General features: G+C 37.3%; 2 protein-coding genes across 5 annotated transcripts in view; both read right to left on the minus strand.

Annotated features, from left to right (window-relative positions):
• Positions 1–26,364, minus strand: part of LOC139114272 (flavin-containing monooxygenase 5-like) — a 53,961-nt gene extending 27,597 nt beyond the window's left edge. The window contains exons 1-4 of one of the 3 annotated variants that reach the window (XM_070675871.1): positions 26,185–26,320; positions 25,043–25,089; positions 21,160–21,814; positions 18,702–19,843 (exon numbers count right to left, since the gene is read on the minus strand). In XM_070675871.1, coding sequence (XP_070531972.1) covers positions 18,878–19,843; positions 21,160–21,786 — 1,593 coding nt within the window. In that variant the 5' untranslated portion in view covers positions 21,787–21,814; positions 25,043–25,089; positions 26,185–26,320 and the 3' untranslated portion in view covers positions 18,702–18,877. Of the gene's footprint in view, positions 1–18,701; positions 19,844–21,159; positions 21,815–25,042; positions 25,090–26,184 lie in introns of those variants that run through there. The other 2 variants (XM_070675870.1, XM_070675872.1) reach the window with 2 other exon arrangements.
• Positions 1,248–10,103, minus strand: LOC139114274 (uncharacterized). 2 transcript variants are annotated; one of them, XM_070675874.1, is made up of 9 exons: positions 9,550–10,103; positions 8,292–8,494; positions 7,720–7,856; positions 5,994–6,252; positions 5,592–5,777; positions 4,778–4,978; positions 4,216–4,338; positions 2,238–2,448; positions 1,248–1,768 (listed from the first exon to the last, which is right to left on the minus strand). In XM_070675874.1, the coding sequence occupies exons 2-9, from the start codon at positions 8,398–8,400 to the stop codon at positions 1,441–1,443; spliced, it is 1,554 nt and encodes a 517-aa protein (XP_070531975.1). In that variant the 5' UTR covers positions 8,401–8,494; positions 9,550–10,103; the 3' UTR covers positions 1,248–1,440. The 2 variants fall into 2 exon arrangements, with proteins under 2 accessions (XP_070531975.1, XP_070531976.1); XM_070675875.1 differs by having other exon boundaries at positions 8,292–8,491; positions 9,550–9,688.
• Positions 26,365–26,459: the final 95 nt, after the last annotated feature.

Raw genomic sequence — 26,459 nt, forward strand, 5'->3', positions numbered from 1 at the left:
TGTTCTCCTGGAAAAACAAACGTACGATTTCTAAATGAAGGAGGCGAAATTTGCCCTCAAGACTCGAAACCACCCCTTTACGGGGTGTACCTAGCTATTTTGAATGAGCTTCTCGAATCTGCAGCTCTATTTCGAAATGATGGTCTGGTTTCTCAGCTCAAGGATAAGTGTTCTCCATCGCTGTGGGCATTACTATTCTCAAATGGGGGTACAGTTTCCAGTCGTTGTGTTTTTCATTGTGTCCGGGATATAAAACCTTTCCTTTTGACACTTTCAGTTTGATTAACACTAGTCCACATCTTGTCAGTGATTAAACATGTTTCAAGTTTAAATGTTAAATTCTGGTCTCGAGCCCTCCTGTTCGACCAAACTGAAATTACCCCTCCCACTTTGGCTCGTCCAGTGGGTGCAGCAAGGGTCGTGCCATCGACTAAGAAACGGAGGGTGCATTAATTGTTGCATTTCGATGCACATTTTGATTATATTCAGAAGATTTTGTGGCAAAAACTCAGATAGAGAAGCATTAATATTCACATCTCACTTATTCAAGACTGGCTGAGAGCAGCACTTCCATTCAGTTAACATCATTACGCCATTTATTATGCCAGGAAAGATGAAGCCAAGACATTTGCCCTCCTGGTCTCAGCCAGGAATGGTTATACCTTACAGAGTTTTTTCCCACGGAATGAAAACAAATGTACTTGGGCTGAGGCCCAAGTACAATAAATGCCTCCAAAAATTAGGGTAGGTATGTCGGAGATTTTTTAATTTCTGCTTTTGCTGACTGAGACCCATAAATGCGGTAAAATTCAGAGAAAATACTCGAGACTTTTTGAAAATGCGTAAAAAACGTCTACCCTCGGAGTTGGTGGGGTTTCTAATTGCCGGAAAAACACGTATTTATTTATTTGGCTTAATACCTTGCAGTACATTTTGTGTTAAAATTACTGAGGGCGTTTATAACAAAATCATTTCAAAACAACTATTTTCCATACGTAACTTGGCGAAATTCACAGACAGTGCTTTCGACAAGGATACTCATAGCGCTCACGAGAATATTGCACATGTCTGTAAGAGGTTAATTAAATTGTACCTGTATTTAGGTGCAAAAGAAAACTTTAGGACAGCCATTAACTTGATGCTTGTATTTCACTAGAGGTTCTCAATTCAACGTGTATTGGGTTACGCTGATGACAGAAAACCTGAACCAACTCTATATCATGGCGCCCATGATATTACTAGTGAGTGTTTGACAGGAACACTGACTTTTAAATCCAGGCGTACGCTGAGAAAAATATCGGGAAACCGAATGAAACACTCCTGAATATGTAGGTTGCTGTTATATAAAACAAACCTCAGAAAATTGCAGGCTCATTTTATGACATTTCAAAGTATCACAAATCTCTACCAGTGTATGCTGTCTTGAAACAAAAGCTATGGTTACAGCTGGGGCTGCGTTGCCTGGTTATAGTTAACGGCCTCATCATAAGATGGTGGCGCTGCTGGGACTGCGATTTCCGGGAGTGGTGGATACGCCGGGTCGTTTTCCACTCCCTGTTCGAATTGATACGGGTTCGGCCGGTCCATTTGGTTCGGGCCTTGCACTTGTCCAGCGTGAGTTGTTGTTGGCGGGACTGAGTGCGGAACAGGTGGCAGGGCATTTGCAAAACTTGTCGGTTGGCTGAACTGTTGGTTCTGTAGAGGTGGTAGGTGACCTGCTGGCGGGAGTGGTTGGTTGCCGTATGCCGGTGGCTTTTGAGGCGTAAACCTTTACAGGAAGAAACAATGGGTTGACTGTAATCGCGATTATAGGAAGAGTTATGAAGACATACATTTGTCTGATTGCTTTTGTGACTGACGTAATTGTTGAACTTTGCAGAAAATAGTAAAAACATGCTTAACCCCTAAAAAACTATTATAATAATGACGATTTTTAAAACACTTGTCGACGCCCTTTCTTTAGAACAAAAAGGTCCGGCATTGGTCTTTATTGACAAATCAAACATGCATGCTATCGATTTCTCCATGGATGTAAATTTTGTACATCCATGATTTCTCCACTTCGCTGCACATAGTACTAGCTTTACGGTCTAAAACTCTCCGAATCGAAGGCTGCGAAAGAGTCAAACGTACATTCTTAGAGCTTGATCGAAATGTGGAAAGTATTATTATCACGGAATCTGCGCAACTTGAGAAAATCCCTCAAACAAGTTTCGAAAGCTGCGATGTCCTCTTACCCAGAAGGTCTGATGTCTCGCCTGGCGCCGGTGGTAGTCATTGGCGTTGATGTGGCCGCCGGTGGCGGCGCTGTAGAGGTGGCTCCCGTTGCAGGCGTTACAGCTGGTGATTTCTTCTTGGGACAAAAGTAACAACACAGCGCCAGCAGTAGAATTAAGCCCACGGGTACTAGAGCGCTCACCAAGATAATTACAACGGTGTTGCTGGAGGCTAGAATGATACACAAATATAAATGTTGTAAATGTATAAATGACAATGTGAATCGACATCCCTCATATACGTCTCGTGTACAGATCATGATTGATTGTGCTCGTACGCGTGATGAGTTAGGGCTGTTAGGGAGCCTTCAGTAATTACAGGGGGTGGGCCGGGAGAATTTTGCGCACAACTGTACCGTAAATGTGACCCTACCCCTATCCTCCTTCTAAAATATGACCCTCCCCCTTGTCCGACATTCTAAAACTTGACCCTCCCCAAATCACTGCGGTATACTCCCCAGGAATAACTGAAACAGTATCAGCCAATTTACATAACAATTGGTTCAATTGTTATGTTAGGGACAAATTACAGAGGGGAGGGCTGGTGTTTTTTTAGGGACAGTCGCAATTTATCACGCAAGAATTTTTGAAGAGATATGGTATATCATACATTTGAGGGACGGTCACCATATTTTGTGCAACTATAAGAAGGCAAGATGTAGCTGATTTAGTGCATCATCCAAAAATATCAAATCATAATACACGGAATCTATCAGGCAAATTATTGACAATCCCCCCCCCCCCACAAACATGTTTTATCTGTATATTATATATGCTTGATAATGTATTTACATGTACTTTGCTTGAATTGGGAAGTAAAATGTGCATTTGTGTACAAGGAATTGATTTCTGAATTTCATCTAAACAGTTGGTTCACTATCCATGGTGTCTATGATGAAACTATGAATAGTTTTTTTTTCCAGTAAAAAAATAGGTAAATCTTTGAATTTGTGTACTCTTGATTATTGATATTAATGTTCTTGATTAGACTAGATTGCTTACAAGTCTATGGTTGTGTAAGAAATTTGATTTTGGAATTTCACTGAAATGTTCACTAAGCATGGCGGTTTATGATGAAACTGAATAATTTTTTTTCCAATACAAACCTAGGTAAATCTGAGCATGCATGTGCGCTTGATTATTTATAGTAATGTTTTTGATTAAACTAGAGTGGTTATAAGTCTATGGTTGTGCAAGAAATTTGATTTTGGAATTTCACTGAAAAGTTGATTTACTGACATGGTAGTCTATGAGAGAACTATGCACAAGTTTTTCCAATATAATACTGACAATATCTTTGCATTTATGTACATTTGATAATTGATATACACTTTTCACCTGTTGCATATGTTTTTGTATCTTGTCTTTATTAGTCTTAACTGTTCAAGGTGTTTTGATTCAGGATACCACTGCACCTTCTTTGCTTGTGAAAGTTGTGGATAATGTGCATGTATTTTGTTGGTGATTTCCTATTCAGGAAGTATCTCATGGACAATCAAAGTTTTGGCCATAAAATCAGCTTCTGTCAAAAGTGACCCTCCCCCAAGAGAAGTTTATAAAAAGTGACCCTCCCCCTTAAAATGTTTTCTAAAAAGTGACCCTCCTCTCAATTCCCCCGGCCCATCCCCTCCTGTAATTACTGAAGGCTCCCTTACTTCAATCTAACTAAAGTCCAGTGACCAGCCTATGGAAACTTTACGTTCGTTTGTGAGATTCATCCGAAATCCGCTGTAGTATACGCAACATAAATTTACTTTCATTAAAAAAAACACGCAAGAAAACGAAACAAACACCACCCGGTCAATGAAGTTGAAAGAGGGCGATACGACAGCTTTCGGTCACAAGAGAGGATTCGGACCATCCGTATAATACGGTTAACCTATATTTAGTATGCCAAAGATTTTTTATTGCGATATATGACGTCATTTATATCACTTACAACAATCCCATTCATCCGATTCACTCACACAGTGCGGCACGCCGTCACATTTCAGGTCACTGCTCATACACGTTGACTCATCGCACTCGAAGAGGCCCATTCCACAGTCGTCGTTGCCGTTTGCTGCGTGACAAAATACATCCGATGAATTAATATCGCAAGAAATAATATGATCTTTGACCCTCTTCCGCAGTGCTCATTATTTCATCTCCTTTGAGACGTATCAACACCGCCAAAATATCTGCATGTCACATTTAATTGCTTACTCATGCTGTTCCATAAACAAAGTAGCTTTCAGTAACTGTTATGAATTTTAAATTTTCTCGTCTCAGGTGTTTACTGTGAATCGGTAAACTGATATTTTATCGCTCTCGTAAATTGAAAAAACATGCAATTGACTTCTAAAATCATAATTTTTATCATTCAAGTGACTAAAAACTAAGTCTAGATACCACGAATTGGAAGTTGCACCTTTACGCTGTACACCTTGGAGATGTAAATTTATCATATCTTGTATTTACAACTTGTCCTCTATGTCTTTGACAAAGCATGTCATACTTACAGTCATAAGACAGACCAAACATTCCCTCAAATCCGGTGTACGATTGTCCAACCAAGGACTGTCTGATTGAGGTGAAGTTGAGCCTGATTCTGACAGGTAGCGGTAAGACGTAAGTCATATACGGTTCATCACCACACAATTGAGTGACGCCGCCGTCGCCATCAGTAACCTCGACCACGTCCGACTCGCTGGACCAGCAATCTACAATATTGGCAAACATTAGCATATCAGATACATATGCAGTGCATGCTACCTGTCTGGTATGAACTTTTTCGTATCATTTTCTCTAATAGCCAGCAAAGGGGGACGCCCAATCCCATTATAATTGTCTTCATTGTATGGTTCTAAGAAGTTCAGTTTAAATAAAACCACTCCCTTCGTCTTTCCGTTTTACAATAGGGGGTTGCACAAATGGCCGTCCCCAGAGGTAGAGCCTTTGGGTAGGGGTTTCTTGTTCTTAGCACAGGATTCTTCTTGCCACGGCTTGTTTCATTTGAATACGTTTGACTATGATATGTATTGTTAAGAAAGATTTTACTACTAAACTTTGGTGTCTTGGTCTTATGTTAGCACTGGTTTTGTAACTATTTCTTTTTTTTCCCCTCGCCGTGTCACATATTTGTCCTTTGACAATCTTGCGCGAAGTTTTGTCACTGTGTTGCCTCTATTATGTGATGTGTTTGATTGCCTACTGCGCTAAAGCAAGCAAGGGCAAATTATATATATGTGGACGCTGTCACCAGATTATCACTTTGCCAAAGCCAACAACCAACGCACCAGCAAGGTATCCCTCTTTACATGGCATTATACTTACACGGATCACTATTGTCTTTGTAGGTGTGAAATTCAGTGAAAGTGAGAGTCATATCGGTGAAGCCGTCTTGAGATATGAAAGTTACTTCGCAGTCTTCTGGGTTTTCATCGAGATACGAATCCACTTCTTCGGCCTGGGACCGAACTGTTCCACCTGCTGAACTGATAATTCGACTGCCCGCGCATACTAACGTGGACAGACCGAAAAAATACCAATAAACATTATAAGAAAAGCTGGTAACTTAAAATATTTTCTGAAGTACATATGACAATTTTAGGCCGGTGTCAACCGGTTTATAAAGGGAGGATTGAGGTTGCCAGTCTTATGTGTTTTGAAAAAAGTGAAACCTTCGAACATGAAAGACTGAAGCTGATCTTGCCATCATCTCCTGTGTGAACCCACCTTCTACATTGGTTCCGACCTCCTGATGTTCCATCAAACCGCCGTCATCGTACGCGACATACATTGCATAGAAGCCATTTTTTGAAACCGAACCGTCGCTGCTGAATACCAAGTACAGGTGATTGGAGGTGCTGAAGAAGTCGCCGGGCAAGTTGGATCCCGTATAGCTGACCATATCGAAGTAGGTGTACTCATCTTGGCCGTCGTAGATGTACAGGTAGTCGTACGATGATTCAAGCTGGAATGAACTGAACATCAACTGAAAAGAGACGATGTTGAATGAGTTACCATAGTCAACGGAAACAGTTTCCAGTTTCCCTCGGGCCCTCTGGTGGCTAAATTGGGGCTGTGAGCTGAGGCCTGCTGAGTGAAAAAAGTTCCAAGTGATCCTATCTGAAGCGTTGACGCCAAAGGATGCAATACAGTTACATAGCATTGAAGAGCGATAGGTTTCTGTTTTGATTTTGTAGTGAACGATGTTTTGTTGACACTGATTAATGTACATGTCACAAAAAATTGAAAGTAACAATGCGAAACGAGCTTGAAGCGAATGATGTGGCTTGATCCACAGAGCATCAAAGCTAGATTTTCTACAAATGAACTACGTCAGCTCTTTCAATGTACGCACGACATGCACTAAACCCTGTTCCTTGTTTTTACAGCGCTATCGTAAAGAACGTGCACAACTTTTCAGCAGTGTACTTTTGCTTGTTTGCGGAGCATTATGGGCAATCACCTTTGATTGGTGGACCTGGAACAGGCTGCATCACGTGAGCGGTGGACTACAGATTCAGATGGCGTGAGAGACAAACAGGGGGAGGTAGTATGTCGACATTAAGAAACTCAAAAGAAACATCTGAAAGTGTGAACTCAGCATATGCATAATATCTAGACATATTTTTCGAAATTATCCGAAATACAGTGCATATGCAAAACTATGTGACAATAGAGACTATTTGAATTTTGAAATCAAAAACTTTCCCTTCTCGTCAAGTATTAATAATCCATCTGTTTCAACTTATGATACACACATTCCACAACCTAATATATGGTGTAAAAGATTATAACTCATATATAAAGACTTCCGAGTGAAACGGTGTATTAGCACAAATGCTTGTGAGGCAGGGGTTCTCTGAAAGTAGATTTCGTCAAATTATTTAAGAAGTTCTGTGGTAGATATGGCCAATGATGTTTTATCGAAAGATGACACGTCTGATTCTAAAACAATGAGTAACGGCATTCCTGGCTCTGACTCAGAACCGTAATTTGGTGCACTTTGGTGTCACTTTTGGTCAACCGTGTCAGGTGAAGCATACCTCCAGAGGACGCTTACACATTATGTTCGTCGGACATGGTAAATTGTCCAATAGTTCCCAAGAACGATACTGATTTATTTGGCCAATTTTGATGTCTTATGTCTCGCAATGAAGATAAGAATAGATCTAGTGACCATAAAAAGGACGTCACATTTACAAATTAAGCAAAGAGTAATACAAGATAAGGAAGAAAGCTATGTAGCAGAAACGAATCGAAGTACAAAAATTGAACAAAGCAATAGTGGGGAAGTACATAGTCTATCCGATCATTAATCCTTTACTAGCAAAACTGTGGTACAACTCTGTTTTGTTGTACGGCAAGGTTGGGCCTTTAAACAACAGAGAGGGTTAAACGGTCAAAACATTTATCATGAGGAGGTCACTTCTGAAAAATATAATCCAAAACTCACTTGAATCGTATACCCAGAAGGCACTTCGATGCTGTAACTGCAAGAGGCATAATCATCGTAAGGCGACGGGTAGTTGGGTGACATGACGGCACCAAGTGTCTCGCTAGAGTAACCATTACATTCAACACCACGACTATCTGATGGAATGCGACAAACAAAACAAAAAACAATGTTTGGCGATGCAGTCCAAGCTAAATGCATGCATTAATGTGTGAATGACTGAATGAATGAATGAATGAATGAATGAATGAATGAATGAATGAATGAATGTATGTATGTATGTATGTATGTATGTATGTATGTATGTATCTATGTATGTATGTATGTATGTATGTATGTATCTATGTATCTATGTATCTATGTATGTATGTATGTATGTATGTATGTATGTATGTATGTATGTATCTGTGTATGTATGTATGTATGTATGTATGTATGTATGTATGTATGTATGTATGTATGTATGTATGTATGTATGTATGTATGTATGTATGTATGTATGTAAGTATGTATGTATCTATGTATCTATGTATCTATGTTCTATGTATCTATGTATTACAAAGATTACTTACTCCTGTCATGTCGTATCAGCGAATTGAAATCGTTTCTTTGTACAGCATTGCAGAGATGAGTAGATGCGAGTATTGACAGAATTAATAGGTGAACCAAATTCGTCTCCATAACGATGGTGTGGTGTTGATGAATCTTGCTGATGTTGGATGACACCTTCGTGGAAAGACCACAACGATGAAACTCTTCAACGTTCCCGAAACTGCTACAGTGGTAGAAAATGAAATTTACTACTTATTTGAAATGGTATTGTGAAAACAGTACTAAGCTTTAGAGTATTCCGAGATATCAAATGCAGCCGATGCCGTCTCATTGAAAGAAATTCTTTTTCCATAAAACAAAATTCTCTATCCTCCCGGAACTCGAATGTACTTTTTTTTCAAAACTGTCACAAAATTGCAATTCAAATGGCCAGAGTTGCAAATTTATATTGCATTCAAACTGGAAGGCATATTCCTATACGACTAGATTTATGATAGACGTTCATTGAATAGGTTAAACACAGTCACGTGACATAAGTGGCTTTTTCTGTCAGGACATTGATCTATTCTGACAGGTGGAGCCCACTCCAAGTAATTATGATTTTAGAAAGAATTTTCGTTGTCTTGGAAAAGTTTTTATATTCTTTTGTGACTATTTCCGGCTTCTCAGCTTCCGCCTTAATACCATGGAGCCTAACATTCCCAAGGTGCGCCTTCAGCTTTCGAACTTGAGCACAAATTCGAGAGGAAATTTGGATATTCTAAAATTTCAGTTAAACAGAAACAATCTGTGCCTGAAATAACAACTGGGGGCATTTTCGACATCGGGTAAGTGGCAAAAGTATGAAATTAAGTTGAAAATGCTGAGAAGTATTTAGTACGGCGATATACATGTTCAGTCACATGGGAAGTTCAGTCACGTGAGCAGAGGAATGGACACAAAGACCAGATTGAATTTTCGACTTAAAAATATTGATTTTTAAAAATAATCTACCTGTCAGCAAGTTATTTCATGTTAAATGTATTACCGCATACATTTGTTCATGACAATCAAAACGGTTGATACTGTGGTCGATCGATGACGTCACGTTCTGTGTCGAGGGTAATATATTGTTGATAATAGCATAGGTGTCGGAAACTAATGAATTAATCAGTAAACATTGGTAAGCTTACTGATATCAGCATATGCAGATCATTAAGATGGCGTTGCCTTTTGAAAGAACATGTACTGCACTATGTGTTATCCCCTACGTCACACTGTTTTCGAGATATCACTTACCAGTGCTTTCAGCTCTTCAAAAAAGTCGATCATGAACTGTTTCAACCAGTGGTTTCACTTCTTCGATGGAATAGACGACGACTGACTACATTACTGTGGGTGCATTGTATGTTTTCATATTGACGTGCGTGACGTCGTTGTCCGCTGATTTCGGCCCTGGGTTTCGAGTTGTAAGGTTCTCGAGCGAACGTTTAGTATTTATACAGCCATAGTCGAGTTGATATTACCTCCTGTGGTGAACCGAGTTCTCCCTTTTTTGAAGAAGTCTCCGATCTTCAGTCGGGTGTATTCGTACAACACACAGTTGGGTCAGCAAAGAGCTGGGTATCCTTATCCTAGTCTGGGAGCTTTCCAATGGAAGACGAAAATCAGGCCAGTGCGAACCTGTAGACTTCAATCCCCCACTTTCGTTCATTACGTAACTGCACCTTCAACGTCGCCAGTTTGTTTGACGTTTCCATGATAGCAACTCCAATTCATATTCAAATCACTATTTACTTGTGCATGAGCCTTCAGATGTGCATAATTTATGTAAGGTAGGGGGACTCGCGACCCCAGGAATCACGTTTTGTTCTAGTCTGTAAGAAGATTGTGATTTAGTCACAGCCTTTTTTTTTCGACTAAATTTACTTGAAAGTATAAATTTCCTGACAAGACAATCTGACTCTTGACACAGGTCTTTTTACAGGAGGTCATGTTATGATCAACATGCCTAATACAAACGGTGACGTACGTCGTCATTCCGTGCCATCGATTATTCGACAAGGTGACCTTAACGTGAACTTCCATCACTACCATTAAAAGAAAGCGTCCCTAGTGTTAAAGAGAGCAACTAATCGTTGATGTCGCGCAGTCGATGGACTATGGACATTAGCTGGTCTTTGGGCGGACTTACGGTCAATAACAGCTCAGAAAGTAAGCATTATCTACCGATTTATGGAAAAAACATTTTTTTAATGTCGCGACGATCATCGCGACATTTTTATGACAGTGTTTTTGACAGTTCAAGTGACCTTAATCGACTCCGTGTGATTTAAGCGACTAGAATCGGCGACATCTTGATCAGACAAAGTACGAATAAGTGTAGACTGAAAAATCTGTCGTTTGAAGGAGCTCTCTACGCTCGGTAAGGGGGTGAGCTTAGAGAGCGCCCTAGAACAACGGATCTGTCAGTCTAGAACAAGTGTTTCCGTTCATCTTTTTAATCTCAACATGCAATCCCTATTTCTAATATAATTCCCTTTAGTATACGCAACTTTTCGAGAAGGGGATTTTTTTTCAATTAAATTCATTATTCCCTTTTGGTTGTAGACGCTCGAAGGAGTCATAGAATTATTTTAAAGTTTGGACTACTTTCAGAACATTTCGAAAATACACATGCATTTACTCACACTCCAAACAGTAGTGGCGCTCTCACTTCCGTTTCACTTTTGCTCCGGAAGTGAGAGCGCCGCCACTGTTAGGAAATCCTCCGTTAATTTTGTAAATTTAAAACAAACACATTTTAGTTTGTCTGCAAGCGCAAGCAGACTTGAAGCCTTGACGTCATGTGCTCAATTTTCCCATTCACAAGAACGGTACTTTTCAGTATTATACGCATTGATGATTTTATGACCAAGTTTTCAAACCTTGATATTATTTATTTGCAAAATTAATGTTTGAATAAATTCATCTTTTCAAAAAGTAAAAGATATACCAGTTCGAGGGCATCATGGGAACCGCTCAACAATTTTACATGTTTACGATATACTTTACTGCGGGGTCTAGACACTTCGCACCAAAACAAGGTCGCCCAACACAACTTGGTCCCCAAACAATTTCGTACAAAAACCACTTCGTCCCAAGTACTACCTATTGCCACGCAAAATCGCCCCAAAAGTGCCATCTCGTTCTAAAACGACTTTTATATCCCCAAGTATATAGTACGGTCAATATGCTACCAACTCGGCCAGACCTGAAACTACGATCATAATAGTATCGTTTTACATACAACCTGGAAGCATTACCGTGTCAAGACATTTTGCACATTCAAACTTGTTCATTCAAGCCTTAATAGCTAACAATTTTATGCATCATTTTCATAATTTCATTTTCAAACCAAAGTTGGTTCGTGTAAATGTGCTAACTGAAGGACGGATATAGAAGTATCAGTGCTCGCTGATTTGGACAGTGCCTACACTTTTTATAGGCTGAAAAATAAACGGGTGCCGCTCTCATAAAATGGCGCCCCAGTGAAGAGTACAAAAACAAGTAGTACAAAAAAGTCTTTCCTGCACATACACGTCGTGATCATACCAGAAACAAGCATGCTGCCATTACTTCAATGCACAACAAACGATGGCCAACATTTTGTGGTTGTTGTAATCTTTATTTCCTCTGTCACATGATTAGTTTTTGGATTACTTTGAAAATGGCGGGAAATCTAAAATGATGTGAAACGTTTGATTTTACATGCCACTTTCAACACAAATGACGGTGTTACACTTTTTCAGTCTTTAAAGGGTCTCATTCAAAGAAAACTCTTTGGAAAACCAAGGATATTTAAGATCGTATATTACACATTCCCGGCTATTTGGGCTTTAGATAAGAAGTATTTAAACGTTAACCCTTTGCAATGGTAAATGTCTCACTTTATAGATATGAATTCACATTCTGGAGATCTGAAATTAGACATATTTTCCGAGGTAGCTTGAGAGAACTTTTAATATGTGTTCTGAGTACCCTTTCATAATGCATTCTGAAGAAAATATGACATTAAATTGGTCCAATAATCATTTCCATTCAAGGTAATACATTACCAGGTCCATGGGACATTTGTGATTTACAAATATAAGTAGGACCATCCTGAACCACTGATAATTAGTGGTGGTACCAAGTGTCCGGAATGGGTAAGCGTACCCTGCTAGCATGCTACACCCGTCAGGATTGGTCCCAAAATTGTCTAAATATTGTATGAAAAGATACAGAAAAGATATAGAAAGACTTGACTATTTGCGTAGTCTACCCGATAGCTTAAACTAGGAATTAGAATGGACTGATACAAAAAACACGTATACAAATGCGATACAATATGTGTATTTCGGAATGCGTTTTGTACACATGAGTTTATTTTTACTGCCACACACTATCTCTTGGGCATGTTGAGTCTAAAGAACACATCGCGCAGCCCGCCCTATTGTATTCTAGAGTACCACATTTCCATGTATGCATCTAAGGTGGCCGTGGTCAGTAGATTCTCATGTGTTTGGGAGAGTAATACACTTTTTCTATTCGACAACAACAACTCTGGTGTTCTTATCATTGCAGGTCTACATATGCTACTTTCCCTAGGCCAAAAATAACGTGAATTCTACTAGAATTGGGACGATAGATATATTTCCCGCGGCCATCTGTGAATGCTTATCTTTCTCACAGAAGTTCATATTTTCCAGAGGTAAAAATAAATTGAAGACAAGTAAATGGCAGACTGAATGCAATTAAAAGATGGCAGTTTTATTACATCTGATATCAGGGTACATTTACTGTATTATTGCACAAATGCACTGGCTCACCATCTAAAATGTATCTGTACACATCGTTTACAATTTCTGATAAAATTATTGTCTCCAACTACATCATGGTCCATAAGAAACTTTAATAATCATGACATTTATCCAACATACTTGACAAAATCGCTTGAAAAACATTACATGACAATTGAATGATTCGTACAGCAAAATAAAAATACCAAAAGTTTGATAATCTTTGCTATTTTGTATTGCAAAACATGCTGGAACAATGTTTTCAATAAACTTCGGTAAATGTTCATGTATCTGTAATAATCATAACCTGAGTGCATCTTAGTATTTTAAAATGTGCAAAGATATATAAAAAATTTACTGATACAAGTGAATCTAAAGAGTACCATCTACAATTTTGAAAGTTTGCTGTCATAAAAATATGCAAGAGTGAGTATAAAGTCGTCAAAGATATATACCTGATCATTGTAGCATGAAGATTGACAGGTGCACTTCTTTCAAGTTTTTTGTTGTGAATCAATCATTTCATCAACAGATACAACAGCCAAATTGTTCAAATTGTTATGCTGAATTCATGCATGTCTGAACTTTTACGTCATTTGGTTCAGTCACTGTGATACTTTGCCAGAAACGAGTTTTCCTTTCTGGTCTCTGCAAGGAATGAAAGCGCTACTTTTTTTGCTCACGTGTTCACACACGTGAGCATATGTCGCAGCGATGTCTGTCTGTCTGTGTGTCTGTGTCTGTGTGTGTGTGTTGTCTGTCTGTCTGTCTGTCTGTCTGTCTGTCAGTCTGTGTGCTCAATATCTCAAAAACGGCTCATCAGATCAGAATCAAATCTGGTACATAGATTCAGTTTGCAAATGGCAAGAACTGATTAGTTTTTGGTGGGTGTGGCTTGCTAACTTTTTGCTCATTTGCATAATTAATGATTTTAGAAAAAACGGATATACATTGAGAACGACTGCACACAATTTGATGAGATTTGCTACAAATGTTGATCACATCAAGATATATCAGCTGTGCAAGTTATTAAGGGGTGATGTGAAAGATAATTGCTAATTTGCATATTTAATGAAATCTACTAATTAGGCATATATATCTGAATTTACTCGATCAAAATTGACGAAACTTGGTATGCATATTGAGGATACTATGATTTAACATTACTGAAAGTCAATAAGCATTTTACTTCATCCAAATCCTAATTTGCATATTTAATGACCTTTTGAAATTAAGGATATATATTTGAATTTACATGACCAAAATTGATGAAACTTGCTATGTACATTAAAGATACTATGATAGAACATTATTAAATGTCATTAAGCATTTTTACTTCATCCAAATCCTAATTTGCATATTTTATGAACTTTCCTAATTAGGGGTATTTATCTGAATTGACGAGACCACAGTTGACGAAACTGGCTATGTACATTGAAGATACTATGATAGAACAGTATTGAAGTCATTAAGCATTTGAACATTAGCAATTCCTTATTTGCATAGTTAATGAACTTTCATAATCAGGGATATTTATCTGTATTGACTAGACCAAAGTTGACAAAACTTGCTATGTACATAAAGATACTATGATACGACGTTCCTGAAAGTCATTAAGGATTTTTACTTCATCCAGCTCCTAATTTGCATATTTAAGTAGGGATTTTAGGTCACATGACATTCGGTTGAACGTACGCGTTCGATGCAGGTCTAGTCGAACTTTCGTGTTAATTCTTAAATAGACGAAATAATCAGAGAAAATGAAACTGTAGTGTTGAAGATTATTATTTAACTTCATTTTGGGAAATTTTCACTTTTGTACTACGATAAATGGCAAAGCAGCACGACTACAAACTCACGCGTACCGGCGATTTTGGCGTCCATTATGAGCGTTGTGCCGTGATCTCAAATGTCCCGCAAAAGAGATCGAATATATACCTCTTTGATAGGCTCTCCGCATGACTTATTCCGATCGCATCACTATTTTTTAGGGGTGGTACGAAAGACGAGATCATGGGCTTCATTTTGAGGGGGCGAACGTTAAAATCGGCCGAGAAAAACTCAATCAATGATCAAACTTTGTGTTTTGTTTGTGTTTTTTTGAAAGAAAATCTTGATTTCCTTATACGTTCGGCCCAAAAATTAATTTCATGATAAATATTAATCGTAATTCTGCAATAATTACAAGTCTGACGATGCGAAAAATGATGCTTAAGGCCCTTTTTAGCGAGTATGGTTTCACCCCAACTTTACATCCGGGCACTCCCAGGAATCACATACAAGTAATCAGCGCTTCGCCGCATAGGAGGTCTAAGCTGAGTTCCGACGTTCACAATTTGCAGCTAGATTTGTCTGATTTCTAATTAAACGCAAGGATCTAGAGATATATTTATATACTTTACCTTTCAAACGTTATCTTGTTCGAAGTAGTTTGATTTCCGGGTGATATTTTTCGATAGACACTGAGAAGTTGTCAAGCCAGCACTGCAGTGTAGGCATACGCGCGTACGCACGTGCACCGCACTTTGCCGATACCATACTGAACTGCTCACGTGCACCGCACTTTGCCGATACTATACTGAAATTTTAGTTTCGATCTTTAGTTTCCGAGAAGGGGACTATTTTGGTTCTCTCTGAAGAAAAAGGCCGTAGATTATTAATTTGTTCTTTCCTCATTGATGGTGTTCCGGACTTTGGAAAAGTTGGTTTTATTACTGGTTTGTATTTTGTTCCGCGGACTTCGAGGGTCTATGGTATTTCCGGGGCAGCGTAATTTTGCATCCAGTTTAATGCAGTTGTTCATTCTATAAATGCGTGTTGCTGTTTTACGGCATAGAAAAAGGGTTGAGAACGAAGATTTTTTTGACTTTTTGGAAAAGTTCTCTGTAATTGTTAACTTAAAATCTACATTAATCAGACATATTTCATAATCATTAAATAAAAGTTGTAATCACACAAAAAAAACAAAAAAAAATTCAGAAGTTCAAATTAAAAAAATATAAAAAATATTTTGTTACATTTAAATCAAGTTCTAAAATGTCACAGGTATCATTTGATTGTTGACAGGTATTGTTGTTTTTGTAAACATAAATCTAAATAACTTTTTTCATATATGCAAAGTAATATATGATGGAATATGATTATCATATTTCTGTTGATGTTCACAATACATAATGCATACAGTGATCAATGTCACAGGTATCATTTGATTGTTTACAGGTATTGTTTATTTGTTAACCTTGTAAACAGCATTCTAAATAATATTTTCATTTATAAAAATTAAAAACCATTGAACATTTCATCAGCAATATTTACAAAAACATTCATCAATTTTCAATAAGAAATGCTTGAGTTATTGCAAAAAGCACTAGACATTGCAATTCTAGTTTCCTTAAACAATGTTCAATATGGGGTCACCTGGTTGTAATGAAAACTACAGGTGTCTACCATGGCATAATTTCTAAATAGGAAGCTGATTTTTTCAAATTCAACAGGACATATCTCTGCACGTACTGAACCAATTTTAATCAAACAAAATGCAATCAATTGGTCTTGAAGAGAACTTTCTTTTGATATATAATTATCATTATTGTAGCTATCTATCAATTTCATGTAAATCCCTAATTTAATGAATTTTTGAAATTAAGGATATATATTTGAATTTACATGACCAAAATTGATGAAACTTGCCATGTACATTAAAGATACTATTATGTAGGCTAACATTATTGAAAGGCATTAAGCATTTTTACTTCAGCCAATTCCTAATTTGTGTATTTAATGAACTTTCCTAATTAGGGGTATTTATCTGAATTGACGAGACCACAGTTGACGAAACTGGCTATGTACATTGAAGATACTATGATAGAACAGTATTGAAAGTCATTAAGCATTTGAACATTAGCCAATTCCTTATTTGCATAGTTAATGAACTTTCATAATCAGGGATATTTATCTGTATTGACTAGACCAAAGTTGACGAAACTTGCTATGTACATAAAGATACTATGATACGACGTTACTGAAAGTCATTAAGCATTTTTACTTCATCCAGCTCCTAATTTGCATATTTAATGAATTTTTGAAATTAGGGATATATATTTGAATTTACATGACCAAAATTGATGAAACTTGCTATGTGCATTAAAGATACTATTATGTAGGCTAACATTATTGAAAGGCATTAAGCATTTTTGCTTCAGCCAATTCCTAATTTGTGTATTTAATGAACTTTCCTAATTAGGGATGATACTTGGATTTATTTGATCAAAGTTGGCATAACATGCTATGTACATTGATGATTATACCAGGTTATACCAATATTGATAGTAAATTCGCACTTAAGTTTTTGTGTCAGCTAATTTATAGTTTGCATATCTAATGAGCTTTCAAAGTTTGGAATATATAGTTTGAAGGACTTGACCAAAGGCATGCAATTACACTTGCTATATAAAGTGGTGATACAATGACAGCAGTCAAAGAAATTAACTATTTCAATTTCAGCTAATTGTGTATTTGAATACTTAATGACCTGTAAAGTTAATCTGTGGTGATGTTCATTATATTGATCATAATACTTTCAACGAAGTTGCAAACACGTGGCAAAGTTCTAAATTTACACATAACTTCAATATATAATGAAACACGTGAGCATTTACAGTTCATATCTGGTTATGTCTCTGTCATGCCATGGTATATATCTTGGCAATGCACTACTGCAGCGCTGCCTGCTAGGTAACAAGAAAAACATTCTCTCCATGCACTTTGCTTGGAACTTAGGATACATGTGTGCAAACTTGACGATCTGCATGCCTTAAGCATGAGACAAACTTGACCTTAAATTCTTACGTATTAAAATTGCTATTACAGAAGTCATATGACGAAAGCTAAGTACTGATACTTTCTACAAAATAACAAAAGATACCTTTTGATTGTTCTTGCATTCTTTGTGGGATATATTATTGCAGGCATAATGGAATGGAAATGGGTGACATACCAGTTGAGATACCAATTTGATCGCCATCAAAATCTTATTTGAGCATAAGACAAACTTGACCTCAAATTCTTTCTGATCAAAATTGCTGTTACAGTAACAGAAAGTCATATGACGAAGGCCAAGTACCCATACTTTCTACAAAAATAACAAAAGATATATTTTGATTTTGTATTCTTCGTGGTATAATTATTGCAAGAGTAGTGAAAAGAAAGTGGGTAACACAAAAGTTGACATGCCAATGTGATCGCCATCGATCATTTATCCCATCAAAGTATGAGACAAACTTGACCTTAAATTCTTACAAATTAAAATTGCCATTAAAGAAGCCATATGACGAAGACTAAGTACCGATATTTTCTACAAAATAACAAAAGATGTCTTTTGATTTTTCTTGTATTCTTGGTTGGATACATTATTGCAAGTATAATGACATGGAATCGGGTAATACAACAGCTTAGATGAAACTTTGATCGCCATCAATCATTTATCCCATTAACCTTTAACCCTTTGAACCCTGTTCTGGAGCCAATCTCCACATGGTGTTGTAGGTCATCAGAGTGCAGTGGAACCTGAAACTCACAACAACACAGAACTCGGTAATTGAATATGGGAATTTCTTGAAAATTCTTGGCATGAGCCACATACCATTATATGTGACATTTAAACTTTTCCTGCATGAAAAATATTTTTCAAAGGCAGTGAAAGGGTCATAGGTCACAGGGGCTACTGTTAGTGGGTAAGGATCACAGGCATTAAATTAAAGGATTAATGAGTTCTCTTTGTTTCAAATGGCTGCAAAAATAGAACTTGTCTAGAGCAACTTCATAATGACAGCCAGAACCACAGCAACAACGACAAACAATTTCAGAAACCCACCAATGCCAGACTTCTTCAATGGCTCGTCGACTGGTCGTGTCTTAGTGGCATAAATGACTCGGTACCATATTTTTTCGATGGCCTCTTTTGCACCTGCCCATTTTCCTGGACCCATCAAACGATACTGGTATGGGGTATAGGGACCAAAGAAACACTTCACAGCCAATTTTGGATCGGTGAGAAAAAGCTTATAAAAGTTGGGTCTCACACCAATCATTTCAGCAATTTCATCCATGTATGGCATAAAATCAACTTGTATGGTGTGTCGCTGTGATTTGACATATCTTGAAGCCATCGCTTCTTTCTTATTCTTAATATCAGTCATCATGGTTTCTTGAGATGGTAGCTTTGCAAGACCTTTGAAAACCCTTGTAGCCCAACGACACTGAAGCTCTGATATTGGATTAATTGCGCCAAGTGGTTGTATGAGTCCTATTACCGCCAATGTGCCGTGTTTCATGTGTGGAGGAAATACATATTTGTACATGGTCACTTCGTTGTTGGTCACTTTGACGACGGACTCGTCCAGGAATGGGAAACCAAACGTGTATCCTGTCGCCATGACAACCTCATCGATGTCTTCTTCAACGGTGCCATCCTCAAACTCCACACTGTTACTCAAGAATCGTTTCACATTGGCCTTGACTTTGACACGACCGGACAAGATTTCATTTGGCAAGCTGTCATTCAACGTAGGATGTTGCTGGAACACGCCATGATTTGGTCTTAGCCCATAGTTGGCATGGTTAAAACGCCTATTCAGAGTGCGCTCAACAAGCGATGCCAACCAAGACAAGGGAACGAGTTCCAAAGCCCACCTTCCAACTAACAAATCTAATGGTAAACCATTTTCTCCTACACGATTGAATACCCAACTTCCTCTCTTGGTACTCAGGAAAACCTACAAGTGAAAAAAATGTATTAAGAAAACACAATTATCAAACAAGCCACCTAACAGCCAATTGAGCTCGCTGTGTTTTGTAGAGAATAACTATTTGTGACAAGTGTTGATGAAAAAGGTGGAAATCTTTAATAGCTCATTTTAGGATGGCCTGACCAAAAATAGCAAAAATAGCTGCAAAAATATACAATTGAAGATTTCATAAAAATTTGAATAATATATCACATTATGATCATCCCTACGAACATGTCTACCAAATATCCAAGCTATAAGACAAGTAGCTTTTGACCAAAATTGGCAAAAATTAGCCCAAATTACAACATTGCAGATTTCATCATAATATCATATATCATATTGAGATAACCCCTAGAAACCTGTATACCACAAATCAAAGCTATCAGACGAGTAGTTTTTGAGAAACACATTTTCTTATCATAAAGGTAAAAATTGCCCCAAAAATACAAAATCGTAGATTTCATCGTAATTGGATTTTTTCACATGTTGATTATTCTTTTGAACCTATATACCAAATGTAAAAACTATCAGACAAGCGGTTTTGGTAAAAAAAAAATTGACTAAAAATTACAAAAATTGCCGTAAAAATAACAAATTTGAATTTTCTACACAATTTTAACAAATCTAATTAAGGTCATCCCTAGGGTCCTGTATACAAAATATAAGAGCTGTGAGACCAGCTGTTAAGGGGAAGATTTGTGCCCACAAATAGCAAAATTAGCCTCAAAAATACAAAGTTGCATATTTCATCATAATTTGTATAAATTTGATTTAAGTCATCTCTGGCGACTTGTACTCCAAATATTAAAGGAATTGCACTGGCCGTTTTGAAGAAGAAGCTTGGAATGTAAAAAAGTTGACGGACGACGGACAATGGACGCGACCAAACATCAACCTATTAGATAAACTCTGCGTCGCTGACAGCGGAGCTAAAAACATCATGGATCACCATTTTAAGATAGAATGCTTCTCTTAGAAAGATTTTCATACTCTCAAACTTTAACAATACTTTTTGAAACTCATTTTGAAGCTCGTGAAGTAAATAGAGTTTTCACTGGCTTACTTTTGTGAGAATAAAAACATTGATTTTTTCCTGCCTGGAGTTAAACACGGGGATGGCAACCATTTTGAATGTGACTTGTAAGTAACTGTGATAGTCTTTGTTTCTTTAGTAAGACATTTTGCATGGTGAACTCTAATTTGTATTCTTGATATTGAAAGGGAATGGTTTAAAGTTTCCTTTTGGAAAATTTGATCAAATGCAGGTTAAATCTGCAGTGCATGTATCTATGTTCTCTTACCTGTGAACCAACTCTCGCCAGTTCCACTGCTGCGTCGCCACCAGAATTGCCGATCCCGATCACCATAATACGTTTATCCTCGTAACCTTCTGATTTCTTATAATCGTGAGTGTGGACGATTCTGCCCTGGAAGTCTTCCTGCCCTGGAAATTTCGCCACATGTGGATCAACATGATGGCCCGTGCACACCAACACCGCATCAAAGATTTCTGTCTTGCTGGTGTCTTTCTCTTTTTCTGTGTATTCTACATCCCACTTTCCAGTCGCGTCATAGTCGGCTGATGGTTTGACGCTACTGATGTGAACTTTGAAATTTATGTACTTTATTAATCCAAAGTGTTCAGCATACAGTCTGAAGTATTTCATCACCCAGGTATTGTGCATGAAGTTTGGATATTCTTTGGGTGGTGGAAAATCACTGAAACTCATCACCTCCTTGCTAGTGTTGATGATAGTTGAGCGGAATACACTGGCATGACCACTTCTGATATCTTCATGGTAGTTCCACAGTCCTCCAATGTCAGTACCTTTTTCGAAGCACACTGGTTCAAGACCCTCATCAAGACAAGATTTGATGGCAATCAGCCCACTGGCTCCAGCTCCAAGAACAGCCACTCTTTTAGGCATGCTGAGAGATCAGATAGTATTTGTTGACCTGGATAAATAGAACAGTGGAGTATTGAAGGTTAACACATGGCTACTGTGATACAGTGGTTTGCATTGAACTGGTGGCAAAATGGAAACCGGATATACTGATAAAATAGAGTAGCTGCCAACACTGTAAGGTTTAATTATCGGCTAGGCAGAAATATCAGTCAATAATAAAGAAATAACTTTGTGAAAGTTAAAACATTGTCTGGAAGGAGCTCTGTCATGTGTAATCAAAACAATACCATACATCCAAACACACCCCCTTCTGTCCAGAACGCATTATTTTCAAGTGTTGTTCGTACAGATCTGGTGAACCAGGTGTAAATTGTTTGGAAGATGTATGTCTGACCTCCTTAAGGACAATGATTTCTTTATGATCAAGTGATATCACTGTTAGATGATAATTACGCATGACAGTGTTTGCAACGCATCAGTTTAGATGGTATGTCTAGTTCCATGTGCATACCACTGTAATTAGTGTCTGCACAGCTTTCGATTGCCATACTGACTACATTTAGGTAGAAATCACTCAGTATGTTACAAACCTACAGTGCTTCCAGGATGTGGGGATCGATATGATTCACCATAATTTAATAGGAACAAAAATTGAGAAATCACGGGCATATATTGCGCTGTTTTACGACACCTATCAAATACATGAATTTCAAAATCAAATGGCGTAAAGGATGCCAATTGAAAAATAGCACATTATTCAAAATTTGAAAACTTCCTGTAAAGTGTGTACATGACAGAAAGACATTCTACACCAGATATGAACTGAAAATGCTCCCTTGTTTCAGTATAAGTTGCAGACGTCTGTAAATTGAAACTTTTGCCACAAGTTTGCAATCTCATTGGAACTGCTACGATTAACACGTGAACAATATTAGAAAGGTGATTAAATATAGAAATACGTCATTAGTTGAAATAAAAATGCTTAATTTCTATGACTGTTGTGATTATATCATCACTTTATGTGGCAAGTGTAATTGCCTTTGGTCTAGTCGTTCAAGTTTTATATGCCAAACTGTGAAAGCTCATTAGATATGCAAATTATAAATCACCTATCATGAAAATGCAAAATATCTTTTCCTAATACATTATAATTGGCTCATCAATATACATAGCAAGTTTCATAAACTTTGTAGTGTCTTTTGAGTCATGTCCTTGACTTGGAAAGTCATTTGAATATGCAAATTAGTAACCTGCTTGTGTAAAAATGCTAAGCAACTTTCAGTTATATTCAATGATAGTATCTTCAATGAACATGTTTCGTCAACTTTGATCAACTCTTTTATATATCCCTACTTATGAAAATTCATTAGATATGCAAATGAGTTGTTATCTAACATGCTGATACAACTTCCAGGAATGTTGTATCATAGCATCTCTAATTAGATTAGTTCATTAAATATGCAAATTAGTAATTAGCTCTAGTAGCAATACTAAACGACTTTCAAAAATGTTATATCATAGTATCTCTCATGTACATAGAAAGTTTCGTCAACTTTGATCAAGTCACTTCAGATATATATCCCTACTTAGGAAAATGTATTAAAATGCAAATTAGCACTTAACGTACATGTCATCCCTTAGTATCTTTCACCATCGATATACATCCTAGTCACTAGTGGGATCAACATTTGTAGCAATTTACATCAAATTGTGCGCAGCCATTGTCAATGTATATCCCTATTTGTGCATTCATTAATTAGCTAATTAGCTTAAAATTTGCAAGCCACAACCTCCAAAAACTAATCAGTTCTTGCCATCCTCAGACTGAATCTATGAATCAGGTTTGATTTTGATCCGATGTGCCGTTCTTGAGATATCTCGCCAACAGAGAGACAGACAGAAATACAGACAGATAGACATCGCTGGGCACTCGGACATACATAGACTGAAAGATCCGTCGCTAAAGGGCGCTCTACAGTGCATAGAGCGCCCTGCAGCGACGGATCGTTTAGTCTAATAGAATACATATCAAGTAGAAATTTTGTCATCACTGTAGATATACTTGTGGCTGCATGTAATCTATGTTTGATATTTGAAGAATAAGTTTGAAGTAGACAATAGGCTTAAAGCTTCCAAGATGCACATTTGCCCAATACAAAGAAGAACATTATCAAAACTCATATTTATAGCTGAATGGTAGTATAAACTCACAAACACTACTGAAGTTAAAGTGATTATACTTTTAAGTAAATTTAAAGTAAATGTGCACCTAAAAATACCAGTGGGAACCATATATGAACTGAAAATGCTCACGTATTTCATTATATATTGTAATTGTGTGTAAATTTAAACTTTTGCCACATGTTTGCAACTTCATTGAAGTTATTATGATCAACATCATGAACCATATTCACCACAGATTAATTCTCAAGGTCATTAAGTATACAAATATGTAATTAGCTGAAAAAAACAGATATGAACTGAAAAAGCTCACGTGTTTCATTATATATTGCATTTTTATATACATTTAAACTTTTGCCACATGTTTGCAACTTCATTGAAAGTGTTCATGATCAACATCATGAACAATGTTCATCACATCATCAGAAGATATGCAAATTATAAATACCTGACATGGAAATGCGAAATGACTTTCAATATTGTTTTACCTGGTATCACAAATGTACATAGCATGTTTCACCAACTTTGATCAAGTAAATCCCGGTATATATCCCTAATTGGGAAAGTTCATTAAATATGCAAATTAGGAATTGGCCGATGTAAAAATGCTTAATAACGTTCAATAATGTTAAGTCATAGTATCTTTAATATACATACCCAGTTTTGTCAACTTTGGTCGCGTCATGTATATCCCTAATTAAGAGAGGTCATTAAATATGCAAATTAGCAATTCTCTTTCATGTCATCCCTTAATACCTTTCACAGCTGATATATCCTAGTGCGATGAACATTTGTAGCAAATCTTATCAAATTGTGTGTAGTCGTTCTGAGTGTATATCTTTTTTCTAAAATCATTAATTATGCAAATAATCAAAAAGTATGCAAGCCAAACCCACTAAAAACCAGATTTGATTCTGATCTGATGAACCCTATTTGAGATATCGGCTCAACAGAGAGACAGACAGAAAGACAGACATACAGACTGACAGACACCGCTGCGACATAAGCTCACGTACGTGAGCTAAAAATTGATCACCAATAACATTCAAAGTGATATCTTGGATGTAGGAATTGAATAAAAGTACAGTATACTCACTGGTATATATCTATAGTTCTGTTACCGGTTCCATGATGCAGTGCGCGCTAGGGTATAGAAAAGCGTACGTTACTCGTGTAACTTTCAGCTGTAGGGTGTACGCAGGGTATGTTACCCATAGAACACTATGGCAGGTTACACCCTGACCTATATTTTCGTCGCCGATGGATGAAAAATGCACGAGACATTTTTTCGCATTGCAAATTTCTGTATAACAAACCGTTGTACAACATAAGGTCAGTATGCTTTGTCGTTTTGAGTATGTACACGATGTTTGATACAGCAACAGCGATGCATTGTGGGATAACCGGTAAAAGGTCTATAGTTAATATTTGACTGACTTCTATAACTGATTTATTAAGGTCTGGCAGTTCAATATTTTCATATGTGACTAAGTAAACATGTATAAATCCCGGACTCTCCGGTGAGGGATAATTGGTTTCCACGAAAACGTGAGAATACCCATCTTGGTTGAATAATTGTTACTATGGGGACAAGTAACCCCAGAAACACTTAATTTATACAAGCGAAATTGAACATCAAATGTGTTTCGGCCTCACAATTGAAATAATGTCTTCTGAGAGTTTGCTAAATTTAATAAATACAACATAAATATAAAAATTATATCTATAAAATGAAAAGCACAGCTATCAGATACTATGTCATTTTTCACACCTCATTTTCATGCAGATTTTAGAAGCTAATGCCCGAGTAGTATTTTACTTGCATGTAAGTTAATTTAGAAATTTAACAAAGGTTCAACCTAAGCCCTGACCGCAACTAGATTCACTTCCAAATCCACATATATAATCATACAAATAGATTGTTGATTGTCAGGTGAAATTTTTCCTTTGCTTTCATTCCATTTTCTGGGTTATTCATTTCTTCGTCACACTAACACCCATGTTTAATACATGTAGGTATGTCAAAGTCAATCTGACCGCTACAAAGTCCAAAGTCTGAATGTATGGATTAATCCATAGTTATGGTTTATGATTAACCATAGGAGGTAGACGCTTTTTTTAGCCACACCAAGTGTCACCGGCACTGGATACACATTGGTGTACGTCTACCAATGGACGGCTTTTTTCACGTCTATGGTGTACCTTTCCAGGTAACCTGCTGTTAATGTATGTACTCACCTTGTCGACGTCAAAACGGATATTAAATTTTAAACTATCTTTCTCGACCCTGGAAACGGCTATGCGAAGCAGAGAATGGGCTTGGCATGTATTAAACTTGTTTCAATAATCAGCGGCCATGAAAAATTCAGGACTTCTTTCGGGTAAGTGCAGTGCAGGAATTCGCTCTCTCACGGTACCGTTACATCCAACGGCGCTACACTTCATTCATCCGTCGCGTCGGTCGGGCAACTAGTTTTCGCAGTGAATATCGCTCTGTCGTCGCGGAAACACGT

Source organism: Ptychodera flava, chromosome 16 (assembly GCF_041260155.1).
Source record: "Ptychodera flava strain L36383 chromosome 16, AS_Pfla_20210202, whole genome shotgun sequence".
Taxonomy (NCBI): domain Eukaryota; kingdom Metazoa; phylum Hemichordata; class Enteropneusta; family Ptychoderidae; genus Ptychodera; species Ptychodera flava.

Bases quoted from the DNA above. Each gene is read 5' to 3' on its own strand.
- LOC139114274 (XM_070675874.1), bottom strand. From the start codon at position 8,400: ATGGAGACGAATTTGGTTCACCTATTAATTCTGTCAATACTCGCATCT. The intron at 4,979-5,591 runs GTAAGTATAATG...CCAATATTGTAG, and splicing joins CAAAGACAATAGTGATCCGT to ATTGCTGGTCCAGCGAGTCG. The intron at 1,769-2,237 runs GTAAGAGGACAT...CTTCCTGTAAAG, and splicing joins CGAGACATCAGACCTTCTGG to GTTTACGCCTCAAAAGCCAC.